General features: G+C 40.7%; 1 protein-coding gene across 6 annotated transcripts in view; it reads right to left on the minus strand.

Annotated features, from left to right (window-relative positions):
- Positions 1–901: 901 nt before the first annotated feature.
- The window catches only part of kif5ab (kinesin family member 5A, b), an 88,886-nt gene continuing 62,762 nt past the window's right edge, over positions 902–27,025 (minus strand). For 2 of the 6 annotated variants that reach the window (XM_085159484.1, XM_085159487.1), the window contains 12 exons: positions 22,546–22,610; positions 20,850–20,959; positions 19,003–19,104; positions 18,436–18,496; positions 18,272–18,343; positions 18,065–18,169; positions 15,380–15,596; positions 12,422–12,722; positions 8,513–8,574; positions 6,037–6,064; positions 5,568–5,680; positions 902–4,630 (listed from right to left, as the gene is read on the minus strand). In XM_085159484.1, the coding sequence (XP_085015610.1) occupies positions 5,581–5,680; positions 6,037–6,064; positions 8,513–8,574; positions 12,422–12,722; positions 15,380–15,596; positions 18,065–18,169; positions 18,272–18,343; positions 18,436–18,496; positions 19,003–19,104; positions 20,850–20,959; positions 22,546–22,610 (1,223 nt within the window). In that variant the 3' untranslated portion in view covers positions 902–4,630; positions 5,568–5,580. Of the gene's footprint in view, positions 5,681–6,036; positions 6,065–8,512; positions 8,575–12,421; positions 12,723–15,379; positions 15,597–18,064; positions 18,170–18,271; positions 18,344–18,435; positions 18,497–19,002; positions 19,105–20,849; positions 20,960–22,545; positions 22,611–27,025 lie in introns of all 6 variants that reach the window. The other 4 variants (XM_085159485.1, XM_085159488.1, XM_085159486.1 and 1 more) reach the window with 4 other exon arrangements.

Genomic DNA, 27,025 nt, shown 5'->3' on the forward strand with positions numbered 1-27,025 from the left:
CGAATAAATTCTTTACAAATCCTACCATGTGAATTCATGGATTTTTTTTTTCACATTCTGTCTCTCACAGTTGAAGTGTACCTCTGGTGCAAATTACTGACCTCTGTCATCATTTTAAGTGGGGGAACTTGCACAATCGGTGGCTGACTAAATACTTTTTTGCCCCACTGTATGTACTGTATTAATGTATTTGTCCGTTTATCTGAAATGTATCTCTCGGTTTAAACTAATGATACATGTACAAAATTACTTTCTGGTACGAAGAAAAAAAAAACTTTATAAATACTATTTTCAAATAAATACATACAAGGTTAGAATGATTTATTTTGATTTAAAACAATCCCCCAAACTTTGTGCTCGTTCAACTTGATGTGAAACTTAAATCGAAAACGTGTTCTCGAACAAACTGTACGGTTTGTTTGGTGTCCTCGTTTCAAAAATCAAAATATTGAACTAGCACTACGATTACGCTAGATCAGGGGTCGGCAACCTGCGGTTCTGGAGCCGCATGCGGCTCTTTTGTCCTTATACTGCGGCTCCCAGTGTTTTCTTTTGCGTGGAAACCGGGTCCAAATGGCACTTTGGGTGTAAAAGGTTGCTGAACCCTGCACTAGATAAACATATTTGAACAAAATGGTAGAAAATCATTATAACATAACATCATATAATAATTTAATTATTAATTAATTAATAACCTCACATTTTACAAGACTTTATTGAGGGGTAAAGGTGATGTTAATTCCAGTATTCACACTGACCTCACTGGTGCAGCTGTTTTTAAAGCTGCTTTATCTCTCCTGCTTCTCTCCTGGGCTGCGAGCTGCAGAGGTTACTGACGTTATAATGGTTTATTCGGCTTTTACAAATGACATTAAAGAAGAATAATGACAAGAGCGTGTGGTAATCCTCAGCATCATATTTATTGAAAGGTGAGTTCATGAAACAACAGCGCTGTTTCTCAGCAGCTACAGAACAGAGTAGTTCATGCACTAAATCACACGCCATAAACAAACGAAACAACACACTGTTGTACAAATAAACACAGACACTTCGCCTCTGTCTTTTTTTAACCGCTCGGCCATTCCTGCAGTTCTCTTTCTGCATGTTCAGGATACAGAATCGCAATTCTTTGATCTTTGATCTTGTCGGAATATTTTTTTTTAGATTTGTTACAATGACTTTAAGACAAACAGAACAATTGTTTTTTCAAAAATAAAATAAACGCAGATCTACACACAGTCATTCGAACACTCCCAGTTTGATGAGCAACCACAGTGCGCGTTCGGGAGGCTGTTTTCAGCGACGGCGTGCTGACGAGACGTTTATGTTCAGCTCGTGGTTTCTATAGGTTATGTAAACACACACGACTTCAAAGGTTCAGTGGCCTTTTATTACCTTTTAAAAAGACAGATGATGAAAAGATAGATTTAAAGGGCGATTAAAGGGATGTAATAATAGTTAGAATGCTACACACATTTCACTCAACCTCAGTCCTGTAATAAGAATTATCTGTTACAAGTAACATCTTTGTGTTAAAGAGGGACAACCGTAAAAAATATAGTAGTATAGAAATTAAATATTTTATGGTGCCAGTTAGTTAAAAGTAGGATATTAAAAGACATCCATACGCTGGGTTAATTGGTGACCTAATTGTCTAAAGGTGTGGATGTGAGCCCGTCTCTGTGTGTTGACTGGTAACCTTAACCCCGCCTGACCCACTAAAGCATAAGCAGGTTAGGTAATGGTACTAAACCATATCACATAGATAAATCCTTATGTTTTTCATCATATACTGAATATGAAAGGAGGACATAGCTGCAGAGTCTGAAAAGTGAAGCCAGAGTGGATCAAACCTGCAGTCTGACTCCTCAGGGTTCAATAAAATGTCACATTATGTAGAAGTTTATACACTCTGATGTGAAAGTGACCCTCAGTTCCCTCCCTTCATTACCTCAGTAAACACTTTCCTGATAACTCTTATAGGTTAGCTTCAGTTCTTATCAAATACGACGTGTTGTTTTATCAATTATAGTTCTGATTAGAGTCAAAAAGAAAGAGAAAGCTGGGGATACTTTAGATCAGGGGCATCAACTCTTGAAACCAGACACAGAGAAGCTGAGTTCAACACTTCATGGCAGAACTTTACAAACCACAGGGTGATGTGGTGACTATGTCCATCTTTTATACACAGTCTATGTTTGTTATAACATTGTAGAAAACACTATTACAGGGTGAAGTAGACGTAGTTTATCTGAGCAACCACACAACACAGGAAGTGTGTATGTCTGCAACACGGCCACGCTGTTGTGCACTTTAGAAAATAAAACTCCTTCCTTCGTCCACTTAAAGACAAATATGTTGTTCATGCACGCTAACCTGTTGATGCTTTGATAAACATTACTGGTCCATTTTGGTTAGAAGCAGCTGCAAAACTCTGCTAATGAGAGGCAGCTTTTATCTGCACACAGACACGCAAAGCTCGGTGTCCACCGTCACCCTCGACCCTTCCATCCTGACTGTCTGATCAGGAGGTGCACAGAGTGAACGTGACGGGTGGCGAGGAGCTACTGACGGTCAGTGTGCGAGCGAACAGCCTTCGTATATGCTCAGAAAACTCAGACTACACCCAATCAATACAGGACTGATACATTATCTGTACTTAGGGGTCAAAGATCAAATATCTCACTGGCTGATGAGATGCTACATCCATGTGCGCATCGTGTGTGTGTGTGAGTCAGCAGGATAAGACAGGATTGTATCAGCTCTTGATAACCTGGAGTAACCCTTGCTTCATGTCTCCAGCAGAGCTTCGAGCTCGCACAGAATAAGATCCTATTGAAGTGACTCACTACAGTTGGGGCTTTGGTTTCACTCTGAGGTGGTTCAGCAAAGAACCGTAAGATTAGTCTTTTTTTTTAAACGTTTCTTGGAACGGCGGCTCTCACACAAAACTGCAGAAATCTCAAATCTTTACGATTCACTACAGGGACTATAAAAATAATACAGTTGCACATCAAACAACAAAATGATAATGCTTCACTCAAAAACCGTTCTAAATTAGAGATAAATAGCCAGTAAATATTTGAAGTAGAGCAAACGATAAATAATATATTTCTTTCCAGCTAGTATAAAAATAGTTGCTACACACTTTTTCCACTCTGCCATGCTCTTGCATAACATGACAGTGACTAAATATTTCACGCACAATCCCTGACAGGCAGCTTTAAGGGATAATTTACAGCGTAAAGTTGCCTTTACAACTACACGATGAGTCTTTACAAAACAATCTGTCTTCATTTGCTTTTGTCTTTGCTTTCTGCTCACAGCTAAAACTTGCTACAATGTATCCTCTGAGGCTGATAAAGCACAAACTTGTGCCTTAAAGAGTCTTATGGAGTCTCATATGTTTATTGTCTGTATTAAACCAAGTATCATCCACAGTATATGTGTATATGAGTATTTTAAACTCAAGGGACACTTTGTTAGGTCCACTTTTGCTTGAAGAACTGCCTCGGTGCTTCATTGCATTAGTTTCAGGAGCAGTTGCACAGGTATATCTAATAAAGTGGCCAGTGAGTGTAGTTTGCTGGCGTCGGTAGATTTACTACGAATACTCATATCTTTCTCTCATGTGCTCTCACACTTTTCTAACATTTTTCCTGATCACTATGAACCTTGGAGTATTTTTAGTAAGCCCTGCATACATCATCCTGCTGCGGTAAATGCTCACCAGAGCACCAAATGTGTTTATATCCATGACTGAACATAGTCCTTAACAAGTACACTGACTAACATTTGCTAAAAAGAGCAGTCCTCAAACATTTTGGGGGGAATTACTTTGAAACTCACTTTGAAAACTCACACAATATAGGCACAACCTGTTTTTGACTGTTTACTGAGAGCCACAGACAGACTGTGGAGGTCACAGATTTCTGATACACCGCTTGGAGCATTGTTGGCTTTTGTTCTTCTAATGAGATTTGGTACTAACACACACATCTCGATGCTTATCTTCTATTCTGGTTTTGGGACTTTAACATGTTTATATTGTTGCTTCACTAGTGTTCTTCCTCTTTAATACATATTTTTTGAAAAATGCTGACAACCAACATTGAAAATCAACATGCAGTGAAAAGTATAAATATCAGAAAAGTGATCACAAGGATCAAACTGTTTTCATGTTGTTAGTATTTTTTGTCTTTTAGATTTTCCATATGTTTATTAATGATACTGATGATACTTCTAATAATAATCATAATGCTCAATGCCGACGTCCCTCACTGAGACAAACAGCACAACCTAGTGGAAACCTACCACACGGCACTTTCTCTTCTCCACCTTTCTATTTGTGGTCCCTTCATATTTCAAGTCATGGGGGAGGGGCTGCAGCAGCATCACAGGTGTAGGTTGCCAGGTCTGGCATTTGAGATGCAGTGCTTGTCAAACTGTTACACCCCACACGTCATAATACAGAAACGAGAAAGGATCGAAGAAGACAAGCAGGGTGCCTAAAAAACGACACGGGAGGTCTGTTTACAGCAGGTGAGGAGGATGCGAGAGGAAGGGGAGTCTGGGAGGACAGTGATCAGCTGCATGCAGATTTACAGAGGCCTCAGAAAAAAACGTCTGCCTGGAGAGAGAGAGAGACAGACATAGACAGAAACAGTGAATAAGAGCGACAGATACATTTGAGAGAAATGGTGAAAGCAAAGGATTGCAGAAGACAGGAGACAGCAGCCGGTGAGTCACGCCATCAATGCCAGACGGAACATGTCTCGAGTCATTTTATACCTGGTGTCTTTACTGAGGAGTTACTTTTATTTGAGAACTGCACAGTGTCCTCTGGGGCACGATTTACATTTAACAGCGCATAAAATTCAGCAGCTTTGTGAAAGACTTGTATTTACTCGCTTGCAAACTTTACTCCAGTTGAAAGGACTTGAAAAGTTAGAATAACGTCCCCTCATCTTCATTACATTCCTCAGAGTGTAGGAATATATAGCATGTTGGACATTATTTAATCAGTGCAAACATATCTTACATTATTAGTCTTGCAGTTTAAATTAAATATGCATTCCTAAATAAGGTCAATTCACTGTCAAGAGTGAAGTATTTTTAAAGGAAGGTGCATACAGATCACGTCTGTTAGGGATTTTTGTGCAAAGTGTCTCACACTCTTAAAATAAAAACTCACCCAGGTTTCTCACATTGTTACAGCTGCCCACAAAGCACCAAAGAGCTGAAGCCAAGCGGCCTTAAAGAAATAGTGCTGATTCATAAGACCTCATGACCCGATACATCAATTCTAATCGCATTTTACTACAGCACAATGCGCGATGAACTGAGGAAAGTGTCTGTTTTCGGGCATTATCTAACGCGCTTCTATGCATCCTACTACCAAATCCGTCAGTGCTGATTCTAGTCTGTTGGGGCTCTTGGCGAGAAATTCACAGGGTCCTCCTACCACCAGAATTCATAACCACTATAAATAATGACCAATTTGAATGGTTATGAATTGTTAATAGTTTATCTTCTACATAAATAGCTTCCTCATTCGGCTTTCTTACCTGCTCAGGACTATTAGCTGGCTGAAGCTTCTGGCTGCAGACTGTAGAGTTTAGCTGGGTCCTGATTGTCACACACATCAGTTCTGGATACAGAATTCACATTCAGACACATGCTAAGACAGAGAGCAGAACCACAGGCCCGTTGCAGCATCATCCACAGCAGCAGCAGCAGCAGTAGTAGTGACAGCAACAAGGGGGCAGCGGTGATGCAGAAAGAAACAGCAGTAAGAGTCAAATCAATGCTTTTAGTCCTCATTCTAAAACAGAAGTGCGATCAGTGCGTGCAAGACAAATGTGGCAGCGCAGCTTGTGACGGTATGCTTCTACCATTATTTACTGCTACTAGATGCATTAACTTCATTAGTCGCTGAAATTAAAAGACAGCTAATTACAACCAATATTTCTACCCTCCAGTAAGTCAGCGACGGACACCAGCAGGTGCTTTGCAGTTATTTAAAAAGAGTCTTACCTGTTGTCATTGATATCTGTGGTGTTTCCTGTGGACAGAAAGAGTGCATGAGGAGGCAGGCAGGTGCACAGTGACAAGGTTGGAGGCGTGTGAAGTGAGGGAGGAAAAGTGGGTTTGTAACAGACGCGTAAGTTCAATTAAAACAGCCTAATGTGAAAGTGAAGTTAGACGGCCTTGGAACAAGCAGCTGCATAATGTTGTATTAGACGCCGATATCTCACATTTGAATGACTAAACAGAACATTTTACGAGCACTTTACTGATCTGGCAACCCCATCAGTAAGGCAAGGATGGAAAAGCAGCATCAGCACAGGTTTAGCTGCCCAAAACTTCATGCTTAGGGAATGATTACGGGCAGGGCCATTAGGTTATTTTCTACTAACATATCATTAACCTCCTAAGACCCGAACTCTTCCACAGCATGCATTTTTAATTTCTCTTTGATATTTGGGCTGATTGGGGCCCGATGAATGTAAACACAAAGAATTACCAGTTTGGTTTTTTTACCTTATTTTTGTTTTTAAGAAAAATAAGAGCCACATATGAGGACATTCATTTAAAATTTCGATAGATCAGTGGCAGTATAACGTCCTCGTAAGTGGATATCAGGCCCTTGTAGAGCAAAATTGAGTATTTTGGTCTAAATAACCCAAAATGTGGACGCCAGGTCCTAGGAGGTTAAAGTTACCAGAAAGACTGATGCCATGGTAACACAAATACTGACTGTCACTTATAGGTTTTGTAACTTTCACCTGCACCTGAAGAGTTTGCATTATGTAACATCTCTACAGGACATAAACACATTTAATGTTGCTTGAACGAATGACCAATAAACAGTGGCAAACTCTGCCATTTGACCATAAGTGCCTCATGTTTCCCATCTAAGGTGTCCTTGCATTAAAGTACAACCATCCCAAGGACTTTTATTAGCAGAAAACCAACAACATGTTCTTGGGAAATTGGGTCTGGTTTTAATACTGGTTCCTGGATCATTTTTATATCCTGCAGAACCTGATGAACTGAATTCAGTCCCAGCAGCGACTCTATTAACTCAACCCTCGGAGGCTGGCATTCCACCTGAATTACTGTGACAGAGATTCATTTCACCGAACATCTACTTGGCCTTTCTGCATGACAACGTATCGACAAAACATAACGAGACACTTCGGTTGCTTCTCAGTTTTTAGCAAGCCTCCGTGGATTTATCCATTGTTATGCACAGAAGCAACTTTATTTAATTTGTGCACAATTTGATGAGATGGATGCAATCATGGGACTTCACGCTTCACTGGATTATGAGGCCTGTTCAGTTTAATCCCTTAAGTAGAAAAAAATATTGTGACAGTTAATAAAAATCCTTATCCCGTCTTGTGTGATGTTGCACATGTAGACAATGTAACCGTGAATGTTACATTTAAACATGCTATAAATAAGAAATAAGAGGCTGCTGATCTTTGAGATGTGCATTTTTTCATAACTCACTGAAATTCATGACACTGAGAATAACAACGGTAAATAGCAGCGATGAACCAGAAGATTTATGGCTTCAAAAGTCTGATTACATGATAATTACAGTAGACATTTGCCTAGTATGAAGGAAAATAAGAAATAAATCTGAATGAATAAAAAACTGCTGAAAAAATCAGAAATTTACAGACAAAAAGAGCAAAATATTGACATTTCTTCCACAGCATATAATGGGAAACCAGACTAAACCTGATTAAATCCTTTAAGGGTTCAAACAGGCTTTAAAGTAGTGAAATCAGTAGTGATCTGTGACATTTAATTAAAAGCTCATATTGTAGCAGCAGACTGATTTATTGGCACAAACCCCGTTTCTGGCTTTTATTGAAATTCCTTGAGAATCAAAGAGGTGTGGTGTTGTTACACAACTCAACAACTGTCATCGCTGGGTCAGAAGCTGAGGTGGGCGTCGCAGCCTGTCTGTCGGTTACCTGTCTCTATCTGAGTAATGACACAGCAAGCCTAATCCATCTCCTCCAGAGTCTGTCGCCGACGGGTGCAGACGAGCGCGCACACTCACATACACAAAAAGCTTTCGCCTCAAACAAAAACCTCGAGCGGCGGGAGCAGTTCACTGCACATTTTTCATTCAAGTTTTACAAAAACGATCATCTGTATCCTGCTAATATCACTCTATGCAAGGAGAAGAAATCCCTGACTTCACTTCCCACTGGCTCAGAGTGAGAGTTAAATCTACTGACTACAACTTCATTACACAAACGTAATATGGACTAAAAGAAAGGTTTACGACAGCAGCAGGGCAATCACGGCGTTAACAGCCAGCAATCTGAAGAGTATATAAAGCCACATTCAAACGTAATGGTTTATATAATGGCATAATGACAATCACTTTAAAAAAAAACAGTCATAAAAATAAATCCATTTACCTCTGCTGATTGCGATTATAAAAATTCTCATTACTTTTTACAGGTTTTATCTGAACAGGGCTCACCGTTTTCTGAATCGAGTATTTCAGAAGCGTTGTCTGCTTGGCTTTCTGATTCAGCCGGAGGCCTGTAAGAGCAGAAACACAAGCACCTGTCAACATTACGTGAAAGTTATCTTTTAAAATCTTGAGCTATAATCATGACTTTTCATTACATTACATGCATTTAGAACAGCAACAGACAGAACTCATTTGCAGTACTGTGCAAAAGTCTTAGGCAAAGTATCGTGGGAAAGCATGCACCAGTGTGTGGAGTAGGGCTGGGTATCGTCACTGATTTTTAGAATCGATTCAATTCCGATTCACAAGGTCCAGAATCGATTCGATCCACGATTCGATTTAATTCGATTTAATTCGCTTCGATTTGAATATGGGAAATTTTGACAGTCAGAAATATTATAATTCAGATTAGTACATTTACATATTTTTGTATCTATAAAAAGGAAGCTGACACACCAAGACTTTATCAAAGGTGTGAGCGTCACAGCAGATGCCTTTGTGTCAAAGTAGCTGAAGATAAAACACAGAAACACATGAAGGTGATTTTTCCTGGCCTGGGATTTTATAAAAATATTCTGCAGTACATCAAAAACGAAAGAAAACCATTAATCAACATATGAACATTACCTCTGAAGTTACAGCGGTTTTATTAGAGACAAGGCTGAGCATTTTGCATTTTGCATAATTTTAAAAATTTTAAATTTGTTCAGCATTGAACGGCAGAAATTAGGTTTTCTTTTCGGAAGTATATAAAACAGAAAAAAAAAAAGTCGGCCGATAGCGCTGTAAACAACGGTAGACTTGTGCGTAACAAGCAAGCGAATAATGCAGAAAACAGTACAGAGAGAGAGGGGGGGAGAGAGAGAGAGAGAGAGAGAGAGCTGTGCATCGTGGTCGAAGCAAAACAGTAAAAGTAAGAGTGAATACATGATGATGTTTTTGTGAAGTGTAGTTTGGATCCTCTTTTGCTGCTGGTTCGGTCAATATTGTTTGGAGAGACATCAAACTAACAGCTTTAGAATCAGCGCATAAAGGAGGTGAACACAAAGCGCCGACCCGCCGACAGATCAGAATCAGCGAGCTGTCGGCTTTCCGCCCCGACTGTGAGAAATTCGACATCTAACTGATTCTGATCCGCGGGCTGCACTGTGTGTTTAAGTCTTTGTGCAGAATCCGTGTTCCTGCTCTCATTTACTGTTTTAGCTGTTTGGTGGTTGTTGAAATTTTGTGAGATTTCACCAGAGATTCTGGCATTTCGGGCAAAATAAATTTATATTAAAAAAATCGATTCAGGATTTTAATGAATCGATTTTACATAATCCAAGCCAGAATCGATTTTAATCGATAAATCGATTATAAAAACCCACCCCTAGTGTGGAGGTACAAGAAAAACTTTTTTATTGACTCAGGATGTTTTAATCTTAAAAGGTAACTTCTGCTGTTTCATTCGCTGAATAAAAAACCCAACGACTGTGAATGATGGTAAATAAAAGTCACTGACTGGATGATGATGGTCATGTTTAATATGAGCATTCATCAGGATATAATAGATGTATAACAGAATATAAATATTAGAAAATAAGGGAAAACATAGAATACAATTAGTGTTCTTTAAATGGTTCCAGCAGTGAAACAGTTTAATGTGTTGAAAGTCTTCTTGTCTATATCAAACTGTGGTTTATGGTTTAAACCAGCAGTCCCCAACCCCCGGGCCTCGGACCGGTACTGGTCCGTGAGTCGTTTGGTACCGGGCCGCGAGAGTTGAGGCTCAGGTGTGAAATGTATAGTTTTCAGGGTTTTCAGCGTTATTTTGTTATCGTTTTTATCGTTTACTCAGTTTTCCTGGGTCTTTTCACGTGTGTTATGAATAAATCTTCTTTTTTTCGGTACCAGTACTAGTTTTATTTTGTTGTATTTATCCGCGACACCTTAAAGGCCGGTCCGTGAAAATATTGTCGGGCATAAACCGGTCCGTGGCGCAAAAAAGGTTGGAGACCGCTGTGTTACATGATATCAGGTCGAGTTATCCTGAGCAACAGATCCACAGCTTGTCTGAAAGTCTTTCAAACAATTTTCTTTTGGACATTGGTCTCTTTTTCTCCATTTTCACTCAGTTTTGTTTTTCAGCGCGACAGTGATTTGAAACAAAAAAAGCATACATGGATATTTAAACAAAGAGAGAAAAACACACAATGAACTAATAAATCAGTCATCGACTGGCCCCCCCGAGCCTGGACAGCAACATTAATGAAGTGTGGGTCACTTAACAGCAAAAGGAACAAAAGGCAGAAACATCCAAAGAAAGGCTTTGAATGTTCCTCAAGAAGCCTGGCAAACTATTCCTGAAGACAACTTACAGAAATCACAAGAAAGCTGCCTGAGAGGCTTCAGACTTTGTCAAAGAGGAACGGTGGTCATATCAAAAATTGACTTTTGACCTTTCTTGGCTGCTACTTCAAAGCACATTGTGCGCTGTCTGTCCTGCGTGCTGCACAACAACATTCAATATTTAGTATTTACTGCTGTTTACACTTAGCTAGATTAATGCGATGGTGTTGTTTAGTATATTGCTTTGTTTTTTTTCCGCTTGTTTTCTATTCTTTTTCTCTCAACAGGTGATCCAGGAGATTTTTCCCCCCTTTCTCACTGTCCCTCTCCCCTTCTGTTTTTCTTTTCCTTCCTCTTTCTTTCTCCCTTTCCTATCCCTCACTCATGTCTGTCCCGTCTGTAACAACTGAAAATAAAATAAAATAAATAATAAAAACAAAGGTCGATCAAATGGACCAATACGGCAATGCCATGATGATCCATTTGGCAAAATAAATCCATTGGGTATCCTTGTTGGTCTTCAGACAACAATTCTGACGGCTAAAGAACCAAATGGGACAGGCAAAAAAAGAAAATTGACTTTCAAACTGTTTATCTCATTGATAGTATTGGCATGTATCAAAATGTGAAGGATTTTCACATCACTCTAAGAGACACATGGGGCGACCGTGGCTCAGGGGGTTGGGAAGCGTATCTGTAACCGGTTCGATCCCCGGGCTCTCTGTCCTGGTTGTTGTGTCCTTGGGCAAGTACCCTACCACCTACTGGAGTTGGCCAGAGGGGCCGATGGCGCAATATGGCAGCCTCACTTCTGTCAGTCTGCCCCAGGGCAGCTGTGGCTACAACCGTAGCTTGCCTCCACCAGTGTGTGAATGTGAGAGTGAATGGATAGTGGAATTGTAAAGCGCTTTGGGTGCCTTGAAAAGCGCTATATAAATCCAATCCATTATTATCATTATTATTATAAACGTCATCCTTGACTGGAGACAGCATTTGAAACCATAATGAAATAAATAAGAAAGCCAACTATGGCTACAAACTTTTCAACTTTTACAATTAATCAAGTTATGTTAAAGACACGAATAAGGCAGAGATTTAAAAAAAGCTAAATAATGCTCAAACATTTCAATACATGTTTGAAATGTTTAGGCAGGAGTAAGGATAAACAAATTCATTCAAACAACCTAATTCACTGAGTTAATCCTAATGGATTAAAAGATTATAAATAAAATTGAAAATAAGGACAAAGTGCAGGCTAACACTACAAACCCAATTATTATGTAAACATAATGGATTAACTGGTGATATCAGTCACTAAATGACTCAAATGAAAGACATTGAGAATTTGTAAGTCTGACTGGTCTGTGGGTCTGATAAAAAGGTTAATAAACACTCTTGACGCAAACTTAAGAAAGTTCCAGACAACGTTAAGTGGCATACAGGTATTGCCCCTCATTACGATCTCATATAAAACCAGAGAAAAGTTAAAGTTATATGATACCGATTATTAACTAAAGTCAAGAAGGTGAAATATGGTAAGAACCACAAAAAGTGACTAAAATCGCCCAAAACAGCCGTTTTACTCACATATTGTTTTGAACATTGCTGTCATGTGCGTCATTATTTTGGAAGTCGAGGTGTTTGGCAGGGCTGTTCTGATTGGAGTTGGACTCAGGTAGCCTGGGCTCACTCTCTGGTGTTGAGGGAGAAGTAGGAGAAGCAGATATAGGAGACGAAGGAGCAGCAGGAGCAGCAGGAGCAGGGGCTGCTTTGTTCCTGTTGTGGAAAACAGCGTTGCAGAAGGCAATGGGCTGATCGCTGAAGCCTCGGATAAAGAAGGGGTTGGTGGGAGAGCAGACTGGGTAGTGGCCTGGGCGTACAGGCTTGGCTGTAAGTGATAACAGAGAACAGTGTATTGATTGATTCCCTCATCCATTAAAGCCAGACGTATTTAATTTGCCCTTTAGGATGATGCTTAAAGCCCAACACTGAAAATATATTAATGCAAAGCGAAATATCACAGATAGTCTCGTTTGCTTTGCTTTAATCCTCGAATGAAAATCATTATGCTGAAAGCGCTCATTTAAATCAATAGCTCATTTTCTCATTACAGCAGCACATGCATCTCTCATTTCTTTAGTGAAATTACCCTGAGTTGAAGTAGCAAGCTAGTGATCAGAATGAATTACACTGTTACTCTAACGTTTCGCATTTCTTTAAGGAGAATATGCCAACCGCGTAAATCCTTAGAAGCCGAATGTTCCACCAACTGTTACATTCTTTCATGCAAAAACTCTCTCGACAGCTTTTTGTTTTGTTTAAGTGAATTCTTTTCTCATTTCGGTGCAACGTAAACAGTCCTTTACATATTTGTTCCACAGCAGGAGAATTCGGTTACATGCATGTTTGCTTCCTGAATATGAAACAAGATTGGAAGAGGGAGAAAAGGGCATCAGCTCGATCGTGCAGGTTGTGAAAATGTGATGATATGTTAAGAGGAATGTAGGAAGGAGACAACAGATGAGTAGAGCAGAGAGGGCGAAGCACACAATGGATGTTGCTTGTGGGAAAATCTCAACAGGGACGTGAAGAATGGCTGCACAATGCTGAAGGATTTTTCTCACATGCTGCATTACACAGGAAGCGATCTGATGGGAGGGAGATGAGACACACAACGGTGTCTACATGTGCAAGATCACACATGTAGTGCTGGAGAGGATATATGTACTATATCCTTCAGTGCAGCCAAAGGAAGTGGCATGGGCTTTGCATGCATTTTTTCCCCTTATTTTATTATTGTATTTGGGGCTTATACATCACATCATAAAAGAAAATTAGACGGACTTTTAGATTTACCACATTTGAGTGAATTAACCGACATGTCCTGATGAATCGGTTGATTTAAATTCAATGTTTTTCAGGTGCTGTGCTGCCAATTACTGAGAAACAGCTTTCATATGTGTCTCTGAACTGTTATGAAACGATGCAGTGGCAACGATGAATTTGCTGCAGACTAAATGATTGGATGCATCTTACAGCTACCTACAGAGTAGAGATGGCACGATACCACTTTTTTATGTCCGATACCGATATCATAAATTTGGATATCTGCCGATACCGATATGAATCCGATATAGTGTGTTTTTTAATCAATAAAACGTTTTTTTAATATCTTGCTGCATTTTGTCAAAGTTTATACTCAAGTTTAAATAAATAACAACACTAAAGCTATTCTGTTATACCTGTATGTAAAAAATACACTGCGCCCAAAATATTTCATAGTTCAGCAACACTGATCAATCTAATAAACTTAAACCTACTCAATCCTCCCTATTCTGGTATTTTAAAGAATACTTAGCAAAAATATTAAGCAACCTAACTAATAGGGTTGCAAACTCCCAGCAAAAAAATAGGGAACCACCCTCCACCTCATGATGCTTAATCGATGTAATCAAATTTAATTTGATGCAGGGGAAAAATGCACAAAAATAAATTATTTTTCAAGAATAATTAAATAGATTCAACATCTTTCTTCAACAGAATTGCAGACTGCACAGATGGTATCTTCCCAAAGGAAAAAGTACTATAGCTTACTAGGGTATATTAGACTTAACAGTTACTATATACAGTAATGGACTTCTATATATTTTACATCAGATTAAAACTTTGGGTGTAAGATTCAGAAAATTATTTATTAAAAGCTCGACGTTTTAAATGAGAATAAGAAAGAAAAGTATGTCTTTGTGCCCCCTTTTCCCTGTTCATGCCCTATCGGCCCCCCTGGCTAAACTTTGCTAGATCCGCCCCTGCACAGTTACCAGCCGTCAGCTACGTAGAAAAAGATCCTGGTGTAGAAAGTAATATTAAATAAATTCTAACAACAGCTTATCAAGCTTAATAGTGCTGCTGTTGTTCAGCCGCTGGTTTCCTCTTTCTGGTGAGAAGTGGGCCAAAAACTAAGAAGAGAGACGGACTCCCGACAGAAAAGCCGATCAGCTGATCATTAAGCAGTTTCACGATTGAAGTAGCAGCAAGAAGAGAGAGAGAGAGAGAGAGAGAGGCAGTCGCTCCATATATCGGTTGTTAAGCTTAACGTGGGAATGCTTTACAAACATTCAGAGATGAACTTACACACTTGCTTTACTTCTCTCTGGGAAAACTTCCTCGGAGATGAAATGCTGGTTTGGTAGCGAGGCTCCAAACACACACAGCTTCTCTATCACGTGATTCACACTGCTGCTACGTGCTGCGGTTATGAGCCGAGTTACGCCGCGTCGCAAGTTTTGTGAGGTGCTTTTTTGATATTTAATGGATCGGATTACATTTTTTATTTCTCGCCGATATCCGATCCAGTAATTAGGGTCAGTATCGGACCGATACCGATACGTAATATCGGATCGGTCCATCTCTACTACAGATTAAAAGATACTGCAGAGTTAAAGCAATCGCAAAGCTTTCACAGAAATGACCCATGCAGCACTGTCACGTAACTTCTAGCAGACTGCGGCTGTTATTTTGAATCTGTGAGCAAGTTGTATACGTTACCGATGAGCGCAGCGTGGGGTCGGCGGAAGGGAGCGCGGGCCCTCATCACATCTTTGATTCGCTCCACCTCCTGTTGGTAGCGATGGCGGTCCTTCATGGCTCCTTCCTTTGCCTCCTTCAGCGCACCCTCGAGCGCCTTTACCCGCTCGGCTGTAGACCGAAGACGTTTCTCCAGTTTTGGAAGCTCGCAGCGCAGATCTGCGTTGTCACGTACCAGCTGTAACACAAATCCGACATGTGCAAAAAACAAGCTATAACTACAGAAAGACAGTTATGCATTTTCTATGATTCAAAGCACTTTCTTTCTACAGGCCTCCACTCTGACACACTCACGCTCTGATGAATGCACCAGGGCAGCTCAGGGTTCAGTATCTTGCCCAAGGATAATTTATAAGCAGACTAAAGGAGCAGGGGATCAGTCCACTGGCTGCTAATTGATAGATGACCCATTTTACTTCCTGAACCATTGCCTCCCCAAAGAGTTGCTCATATGTTTTGCAATTTAAGATTTTTTTTTTTTACTAAGAATATAGTGCAGAGTACAAAAAGTGGAGCATAGGAAGTGTGTGACCATGATCAGTGATCAGTTAGGGTCAAATGGGTGCAGTGGGGTGGAACAGAGAAACATCAAGTGTAACCTGAAAATTGTACCAGGAAGAGACAGCCCACAATTGCACCGGTGTTGTAAAAAGCACTACTCCTATCAGAAATCTACAACCGGGAAAAAGTAGGAAAACTGTTGAATCATCTCCATTTAAGTTTCTGTTTTGAATTAAAATAATGGGCCTGAACACAATGAATGAATGTTTCAAGGTATTTTAGAGGTGACGAGCATGGCAGCTGTTCCTCTACACCTCAGATCTCAGCAGAGCCTCAAAACATCATGAGAATATGAATTAGCCTAAGCAGATCAGAAGGGAAGAATAGAATCACAATCCTCTTGAATATTGTGCGGCTTCGATGAGCAGATGCTGTAAACAGTTGCGTGACATTATGATAATCATCATTATGATTTTCCTAAACATGTATTAAATCCATGGGTGTAATGGATCTTTTAAACTGGGTATTTTTAAAGGAACATAGTTGCTAGATGCTGATATGAGTGTCTGAGCCGTTGTTTGGATGTCCGTGACACATGAGGCAATCTGTGATCTGATTTCCACTTGGTGCAAATGTGCATGAACAGTAATACTGAGACGAGATACTCTAACCTGCAGTTGTGCCGTTCTTACAGTAGCACCCCACCCCTGCGGCACTTTCAGCAGGATATTGTCCAACCCCACACTGCCAGAGTACTGCAGGTCTTTCTGGATCAGTAGTATATATCCAGAAATCCCCCGTCCAAGCACTTAGTCTCAGTGTGACTCCTAAAAAACACAACTGGGACACGGAGGGTCGATGCCACTGCACTCAACCAGGAACAGAGAGCAGCTCCTGATAACTGATCCAGACACTTGTGCAGTCCAGGTGGCTACTTGCATCATATCCAGAGGTGGCCATATCTTGTATTAAATATTCATATATATCAGCGTTGGCCTAGAAAATCCATATCTGCACTTGTCAGTTAATATTATAATGTGCCTATATTTATGAAGCTAAAACAACACGAGGACGCAATGATTTAAATCTGCCTCATGCTGCATGTTTCCTCTAAACGCAAAAGTTAATAAGTGAGCTGCTTCTGTGTGATCATGCAAACTAATCCATACCCTGCAGAGATAATGAGCACTATAGCTGAGATTTTTTCCACAATGGGCAGTGTTTGGCATCTAGCAGCCAAAGCATTAATGTGTTTGGGATATTCACCTGTGGCTCGTTGGCGTTAGTTTGTTTGCTGGCGACATATTTTAGTGACGATTGCTCGGTTTTTACAGTTGACGGACAGACAGAGATGATTAAATCTGTGCAGCGGCAGAGAAACTTGCAGCTTTGGTGTAGTGTCCACTGCCCATTTGCACGCCTTATCACTTTACCGCTGATTTATGACCATGACTTTCACCTTCCATTCCCACAGTATCAGCAGGTGGTGGATGGGATGGAGTCTCCCAGCAGCCACTTTAGGATTGGTTTTCTGCCTGACAAACTGCTGCACTGCAGCTTTCCCCAATCTGCCAGCCTGCAGAACATTCAGCACATCCAACACTTAGTCCACGGAGGTGGTCCATTTAGGAATATTAAAAATATGAGGTGTGTGCGTATGTTTATGACTTTCTGAGAGCAAGGTTGGTTTTCAGAGTTTGTGTGGAAGCGGAGAAAAGACCGAGAATGCCTGTTTGCACCTGCGTGAGGAGTGTTCAAGTCTTACTGTTTTATACAGTGAGGCGTCCTTTCCCTGGAGAGAGAGGGGGGGTTAACAAATCCTGCTGCTCTGTTTTCAAGGAGACTTTCTTGTGAACTTGGTGTAGTGAGATGATCGATCGTGCTAGTGTTTCTTTTGCCCACAGGAGAGAAATGACAAACACTGCACACAGCTCTGTATTTTAATTTGTCTGTGCCTCTTTGTCCGCCGCACATATTCATCGTAGACATTTTTTGATTTACTGCTGCAACCCTGCAGAGGGGAAATCAGCCCCCTGGTCAAAGGGAACCTGGTCATTGGTCTTAATTTTCAAACTAGGCGTGGACAGGTCAAATGTTTCCTGTTTCTGTCACTATAAATTAAAGTTTTGAGCTGTGTGCTGCTACCTGTTTGTGAACCTTTGTAAGCTGGTCCAGGTTGTTTTCAAGAAAGGAAATCTTTTGTTTCTGGGTGATGTATCCGCCAGTATCATCAGGCTCCATCTGTGCACTCTGTCGATTAAAAAGGAGATGAAATAGAAAATGTCACCGTAACTCTAAACAGAACCACCTGTTTCTACGTGTTGAGTAAAAGGGTTTAGTTATGTCTCTTACTTTTCTAAATCGAGTTGTGAGGTCTTGAACGAAAAGCTTGCGGAGGTTGTGCAGGGTGTGGAGCTCACGAGCCTGCGGTGTGATAAAGGAACAGAGAAAATAGTGCAGTTAAAGCAGTTCGAGAGGACTGAGTCGTTGAATCGTGACAGAATTTATTAACTTACAACAGTTTCCTCCAGGCCTTTGAGATCCTGTTTGGATTGTTCGTGTCGTTCGTGGAGGAATCTATAGACAGACAGATAAATGCTCAGACACGGACGCATAGAAGAGTCAAACTGAACTTCTCTTTATCCAAACGATTACCAAATTCTTGCCAGAATAATTCATGAATAGAGAACAAAGGCAGCACATAATGCCTGCCCCACTCATGGGCTGTTATCCATCTGCCATCTGATGCAATATGCTGCAAAGGTCAGTGTAGAAAGAGGCCTATTAGCTGCCAGCTGCCACCTTATTCTGAAACTCCATAATGGAGATGCAAAGAGAGTCAGACAGGAAGAAAAGGACCGAGAGAGGAGCAGGCTAAGAAAGAGTTAACAGCAGAAGAGTAAGATACTGTAAATAGAATTCAGTCAGAGCTCCCGAGCGTGAGGCAAATAAATAGACAAAAGGAAGACAAATGACAGAGAGAAATGGAAGACGCAAATCAAAAGAGGCAGCTCAGCTCGCCCCCAGGCCTCCATATGGTGAAGTGTTTGAAAGCCGGCCAGGACAGTAAAGCAGCGACTCACGTCAATTCCTCCAGCTGCCGGCTCTTGTGATGCTCTCGGCTTCTGAGACGTTCAAAGTCACTGTGCAGTTGTTCTAGCTCCAGCTGCTGCCTCTGGTTACAACTGCAAAAAGGTGTTAAGTGACTCAGTCGTGACATCTTTTATATATGATCTTTTTATATTACAAAAACACAGGGATGTAGCTATTAGCAACATAAGCGCAACCCTTAGGATTTTTGGAGGAATGGAAATAAAAAAATGGAGGTTCGTTTTGTTACTATGGCAGAGAGAACAGCGAGAATAAGTGAGCTGGAGTTTGAAGAGTGAGATGCACTGATGAGAAAAAAAAGAATGAATAAGAAAGGACACATTTGTATTTTCTGATTGCTCCACAGTAGTTCTAAAATAAAAAATAAATACATTTGCAAACTGCTCGGGGAAGATTGGGATGGGATGCTACCTGGTCATTAACTTTTTATTGACTCCTATCGCCACAAGCTTCATGCTATTATTTTCTCTGAGCCACACACACACACCCCAAAGATTGATGCCCAACAACTTTTTTTTGTTTAATCATCTCTAGCAAACACTTCCAGCGAGTCACCGGCGATGATCACGTGCATACTTTACAAAAATCCCACATAGTATGCCTTTAAGTGTTCTTAGCTGCTTTTAACTGGTTTCCTTCTGGTTTTATTTAATTAGGCTATCCTTACAAAACCTTTCTGTCACATGAGAAAAGAGCTGTCTGTCCCAGTCCCAGGCATATGGCTCCAGCTCAGTGGTGTGCACACGAGCAAAAATGATGAAGAAGCACCATTAGTGCATGCAGTGTAAGTGTATTTTTGCCCCTAATTCAAATCATGGCTGTACTGGCCAGATAGGCATTTTGGCAGAGCAGAGGGGCACTTAAGTAGCCCAAGTGTGTAATTAGGTCACAACTAGAGCATTGAAATGCCCCATTAGAGCATGGACACAACATATTTTTCAGTGGCACTTACCAAAAAAAGGGTGCACACCTGTAAACTCTTGCATTTGCGTGTGATCCTTGCAATCTGCACTACCATTTAATGTATGTATATACCTACTTTTTGACATTCTCTTTAAAGGATCCGGAGGGCATCCCTGCTCCTGTTTTATATGCGTTCCACCTCACCGACATCCATCCTTCCGATCTATTTTAAAGCTGCTTATCCAAATCAGGCTGTGTGAGCAGGATAAGCAGAGCAGCACCAAATGTCTGTTCAAACTGAAATTCTCTGCAGCTGCTCCTTGGGTGTTAACAGATACTCCCAGGCCAGCTGGAAAATGTACTTTAGTCCCTAGAGAGGGTCTGCCCAGTGGTCTCCTCCCAGATGGCCACGCTTGGTGTAGTACATCATCAGAACACGGTACCTGAAGGGATGGGTTTTCATTTAGGCCAAACCAGGCCAGTGGCTCCTCGCATTGGGGTTGTAGCAGCTTGGCTCTGCAGCTTCCTGACCATGTAAACCACCCACACGTTTTCATTTCAGCCGGTCTGAACATTGGGGCTTAGACCGCGTTGAAGGTTTGAGAGATACTGAAAACATGTATTCCCAGTTTGAGCGTTTGCAAACTACTTATGAGGGTAAAATTGAATTTCAAATTTGAGCATGCAGCTGTGTTGCTGCGGTACGGGAAGTTGTCTCCCTTAGAAAACATTCATGGCCTATATTTCCGCAGTGCCACGGTCTCAACGACTGAAAGAAATATTCTTCTATAGCATCCTTGTGATTTTTCTGCTTGAACGATTTGATTCTTTACCTTAAAATACTTTTTGTTTCAAACTCTTGCACAAGTTATCCAAAAACTGAGTCTTGGCTTAAAAAAGTAAAGAATTTACTCACTCAGTTAAGTCATCGATGATCTTTTGCTTCTCATTGATCTCGTCTCGCAGGCGGCCCAGTTGTTTGCTGTGCACCTCACGGTGTGACTCCATCTGCTGCTCCAGAGCCCTCTGGGGTATTGGCGACAGAAGGGGGGAAGAGACAGATCGGGTATCGTAACACGGGAGTCAGAGGAGAACAAAGTGACTAAATAACGAGAAGAAAATTACACGCACCGGTGCACACGTGGACATGCCAAACCACACGGGCATTAAACACAAACTTACCCCCCACGGTGTCCATACACTACCACTGACGGGGCTGTGAGACTCGGCTACTGAAAGTGGAGCGTGACACACACAGGAACGCTCACACTCATGTGCTCTCGATGCTCTCACGAACACATCCACAAATACAAGCAGATAATGAAAACAACAAACAACGCCAGCTGTTTAAAAGTGTCTGGCAGCTGAAAACTACATCTGTTTACTTTTATTTGGGAATTTGGCATCGCTGGAATTTCATCCTTAATTTCTGTCAAATCTTTTGACCTTGTAAAGATGTGCTGCTTTTTAGGAAAATATATTTTTGCCATCTCATTTTCATCAAGTCATTATGAATCTTTGTGGTTTTCAGTCACTTAATAGTTTGAAACCTGAATGTGAGGATACTCTGTGGCCATGCTTCCTGTAACCATCTGATATTTGAGACTTCCTGTTTTGCTGTTTGCAGTTAATTGGATGTTCCTCTGATTGATTTTTATTCGTTGTTTTGCATTCCCTCTTTTGCCTAGGCAAAAGAGGGAATGCAATTGGGATGGCTGTAGCTCAGGTGGCAGAGCACGTCAGCCACTAATCAGAAGATCGGTCGTTCGATCCCAGGCTGCCTCCTGGCTGCATGCCAAATATCCTTGGGCAAGATACTAACCCCATGATTGCCTACTGGTGGTGGTCAGAAGGCCCGGTGGCGCCAGTGTCCGGCAGCCTCGCCTCTGTCAGTGCGCCCCAGGGCAGCTGTGGCTACAATGTAGCTGCCATCGCCAGTGTGTGAATGTTGGATGACTGAATGTAGTGTGAAGCGCTTTGGGGTCCTTAGGGACTAGAAAAGTGCTATACAAATGCAGGCCATTTACCATTTATAGGCCTTAGTTGTGATTGGTCACTGGTATTTGGACTACAAACTGACCACAAACAAAAAGCAAACAGCTTCCAGTACTAGAAATATTGCCCATTGCCTACAGATTCGTCACATTCATATGCCGATATCTGCTTTTCAAATTACCATTCGATGATTGTGAATGATGTAAAAATGCTTCTAGGGGCCAGAATGACAAACAATAATCTGTGCAGCCACTACCTAACAAACTATAGCTGTTCCAGAGGGCAGTGAGTTATCGTTTCCTTGCCGAGCTTGCTATGATTGCATCTTTATTCTAAACTAAGGCAATGAGTTGAAAGCTGCAGTGTCTGACTGATTGTACAGACATCGAATTCTCATCTTCTTATCAACACTACCAATAAAAGGGGAAGAAAGCAAATTTCTGAATATATGAAACAATTTCTTTAGTTTATTAAATCATTCCTACAGTCATTCACACACTTGAGTCCAACTACATGTGCAGTCACAGGCAAACACACACCCTGCACACCTGCAGTTAGCTGAGAGGGTGCGAGAAAAGGTCATTACATCAAGTTGCTCTCACTGTAGTCATGGTTACCTTTATATCACAGGAGTTCTGGGCAGACGTGTGATTGTCCCCCCTGGTCACTTGTGACATGCTCTCTGAAATAAGCACACACAGAGAAAGAGCGAGAGGACGGCGGTAAGAGGAGCAGATAAAAGCGGCGCGCACAGATGTTGATGACGGTGACCTGACTTTGACAGCACAGCAGTATCACCACTTCATGTTGACAGCGAAGGCGGCGTGATCTAAGTGATGTCTCGGGTGTGATAATATCTATCTGCAAATGACATCTATTGTGTCATGCAGATCTAATATTGACTCCCTGCTGTTCCTGGTGTCTGATGATGAAATTACCGAGCGCTCTCCCTCAGACCACACCGTGCGATCGACGTGACCCGCAGCACTTTGTATTTATCTGCTTGTGTTATGGCTAGAGGACCGTCTGACTCGAATGCTGAGCAGGACTAAAATTGATTTCCCTGCCCTTAATTTCACTGGTTATTTAACGCCATTCTGTGAGACTCCATGGGAAGAGTGACTTACACAGCCTTTGGCCTTATTTGGGAATTGTGTCAGTGTACTGTGGGAGTATCTACAGCTGGACCTTGCACTAGCTTTAAATGTAAAATCAACCTATCAGTGATGGTGTTGTGAAATGTTTGGGAGCTTAAGCTTTTTTGTGTTTTTGTGTTCTAGTTTTTCTTTTGCTTGACAGGACAGAAAGGCCTCTGGTAGCAACCTGAAGCTACTTCCTCCCATTTCTAGCCCAGAGACGCTAAAATGCGGCGACATATTTTCTGTCTTCTCACTATTTACTTAGTCCTGACGTTATTTGGCTTGACTGAGTCAGAGCACTGACATTATATTTAACTCTGGCCTTTCACATCAGTAGTGGATCAATCTACATACTTTGCAGTCAGTCCTGAAATGACAGCGTCACCATGTATCACTTTAACCCCTTTAGGATATTTGTTAATGAAAAATATGCATTTATTAGAAGAAATCTGTCTTGCATTTACTTCATTTGAGTTTATATTGAGAAAAGACCTGTTTTGCTGACAGTAAAGATTGGCTTCACTCCTGGAAACTTGTGTTTGGCTTTATTATTGAGTGTAAATCTGTCATTTTTCTGGTCGGACCATATTGAAATTTTCTTCACCAAAGAGTCTGAATAAATACTAAAATCTTTGCTCCCAGTTTGCTATTTTGCTCTTGTAGGTAAAACATTTAAACTTGAGCCTAGAGCAATCTATTATAAAAAGGACTACCCACATACTACACTTGCCAAATTGAACTAATATTGACTGGCCTCAAATCCTCAACTCCACTGAGTATTTCAGCAACATGTGCTTGTACACTTAGACTCCAAAACTTGTCTAACTGACCAAGTCTCACAATCTTATATCCACCCAAAAAGTCTTTATTTTGTTTTGAGAGTGAAATAATAAGCAAGAGTACAACGAATAAGATTTTCTTTTGAGAATATATGTCTGTTATTTCTTATTTAGTTTATAAACCCTAAAACTACCGTAAATCCCGGACTACAGAGCACACCTGATTAAAAGCCGCATGCTCTAATTTTAGAAAGAAAATCAAATTTGTACTTGTACAGGCCGCACCGCATTTTAAGCCGTATGCGTTTCACTTGTAATATGAGATATTTACACAGAAATATTACACGTGAGGATTTTTAACGTTTAATTTAATCCGTAAGGTAACATAAACATGGTAACATAAACGTTATGGTAACATACAAAAATACATACTGCAAATGCTTTTTTTCCTCGAACAGCGCCTGTAACACGGCTACCTTTAAGTATACGTACGTATCGGTAACACACAAATTACGTTGCTTATGGTTTTTTTACGGAACAGTGCACAAACAACATTACGTCTCTTAACAACCGGTAAAACTATATACTGTATATATACTACTTATCAATTTTATTGGTCTACTGTTACCAGGCAAAATGTTTTTGGCCGCATGAAAAAAAATGTGCATTAGCCACATGTCAGTATAAGCCGCAGTGTTCACAGTGTGGGAAAAAGTAGCGGCTTATGACCCGAAAACTACGGTAGTTACTTTCCCTGCATATTAGGCTCATTTATATCACCAAGACACTATTTGAGATGATATTGTCTCTTAGACGTCCCAAAAGCTTGATTCTGTTTATCTGGACGTAGCGTTTTCAGCGGGAGAAATGTTTCGTTACTCATCCAGGTGACTTCTACAGTGTCAGCTGACTGCAGGTTTCCCCAACTTTATAAACAGTACAATGATTGAAACTAGCACCACTGAATGAACATTGGGCTGTGAGGTCAGTTCCTCGATCATTAATATGCACATTTTCATGACCATTGATCAACAACCACTGATGAAATCCCATTGCTCAACAACCATGAAATCTTTTTACAAGCCCTCCCACTAACAGTTCACACACTTAGACTTTTGTTGTACAAACCCTAACAGCATGAAGGTGCTGGTATCCTGTGGGCTCTCCCCCCACAGTCCAAAGTTATTCAAGTTAAGTTAATCGCTGATTCTAAATTGATCATGGTTGTTAGTCCTATGACAGACAATTGACCAGAAGAAGCATCTTGTTTAGTTGCTCTTGTTTTAAGATAATTTCTCTCAAAGTGAGAATGAAGCAATGCCAAAGCTTTATGAAGTACTTGTTATGAGTGTGTCAACACTTCTTTTAAGAGATTTCTCACTTGACTAAAGTTTTGACTTTTTTTTTTCTCATTTCAAGAAATCTTACCAAGTGTTATTTTTATTATTGTACTTGATTATGGTCTGGATCTTCTCAAATTACATATTTTTTTCCTTATATTTAGCCAATTTTTGCAGTGTATTTAGTAGGGGTGCAACGATACACAAAATTCACGGTTCGGTTCGATACTTTGGTGTCACGGTTCGATATTTTTTCGATACAAAAAAATGTCCATGCCTTTTTAATTTGTCATTTATTAAAATTATAAATATAGATTTTTAACTCAAAAGTACAGTTTTTAAATTGAATGTAGCTGAAACAACAAAATAAAAAAAATTAATCTATCTGATTGAGGAATCACTCATCTTTGGAAAAGAGAGTTTATTACAGAGAAATGGCTCTTTCCAAAATAAAAGCTATACTATACGCTTCTTCTGGGCTATATTCTCAGCAGCATATTAAACATATCAGGTCCCCATAAGGAGAATCATGTGCTAACGGCTGTCTAAATGACTCGGGTAAAGTTTGTAGCATGCGTGCTTGTTGTTTTTGTCTGCTTCCACTTGTCTTTGCACTAGGATGACATCCGTGTAAATGTGCAGTCATATTCGTTGTGTTCCCACTAGTGCTGTCAGCGTTAATCTCGTTAAAATGACGTTAACGCCATAACACGGCAAATCTCCGTTAACGAGCTACTGCGGTTCACCCCGTCAACACGTTAACGAGCTAACTGCGCTAACGCACTAGTTCCCAACAATTGAGCATTGCGTGGCACATCCGACATACTGTTTTACTTTTGTCCATGACGCGCTTACCTTCAGGGTCATACTTCACATGAAAACCAAAATAGTTCCAAACGCCAGATCTGAATGAGGGTGGAGGAGGTTCAATTTGCCATGTTGCAACGAGCTTCTGTCTGTTAGCTTGCGCTGTGCTCAGTGGATCTGCGCTCGACAGTGCAGCCTAGGCGGAGTAGTCGAACGCAGATCCACTGAGCGCTCAACACAGACAGCATTATCAGAAGAAAAGTTGATAAAATAAACACAAAATTTTGTGTTGTTCGATACATATGCATACCGAACTGAAAGCACTGTATCAAACGGTTCAATATCAATACAAGTATTGTTGCACCCCTAGTATTTAGTGATACTTATCCCTGTAGACAGTGGCTGCTCACTGACCAGTTATATTACCATTTTAGTGCAGACAAAAATACGATGCTGCTGTTTATATTGTCACTTTCATCATCATCAAAATCTGTGTTTCTCCACTGCATTAGATCATGACCAATCACCAACTCTAATATACTCAACTAAAATGAGTAAAATGCTTAGCTATTATGCTGATTTCTTACTCTGTATTGTTTTTTTATGCACACAACTGAACATGTTTAAAATAGTCGTTATTATCAACGCTGTATTATTTTAGAGTAGGCCCTTTAGATCAACCTCTGTCTGAAATAAGGAGTTTGCCTCCTCTCCTCTTATGGCCACGCTCCCTTCAAGTTGACTTTCTTCTGACTGGCTGCCTCTAACAGAAGGTTGCAACCACAGGTGGGTGGTGCTTCTGTGTTCACAGGCAGCAATGTGTTCACAAAATTACCATACTGGGGGTATCTGCTCTCTCTGACACCATCAACAGGTGTAACCATCAGTGGAAAAAACAGTTTAAAGCTTGATCCTTTGGCTCACATTTGTAAAAATGCTGACCTTATTATCTGAAATCTGAGAACCTCCAGCACCTCAGCGACTTTGAATTTGATAAGCATTTAAAGGAAATTGATGGAGTCACTGTATAGT

The sequence above is a fragment of the Neolamprologus multifasciatus genome, chromosome 5 (genome assembly GCF_963576455.1).
Source record: "Neolamprologus multifasciatus chromosome 5, fNeoMul1.2, whole genome shotgun sequence".
Classification (NCBI taxonomy): domain Eukaryota; kingdom Metazoa; phylum Chordata; class Actinopteri; order Cichliformes; family Cichlidae; genus Neolamprologus; species Neolamprologus multifasciatus.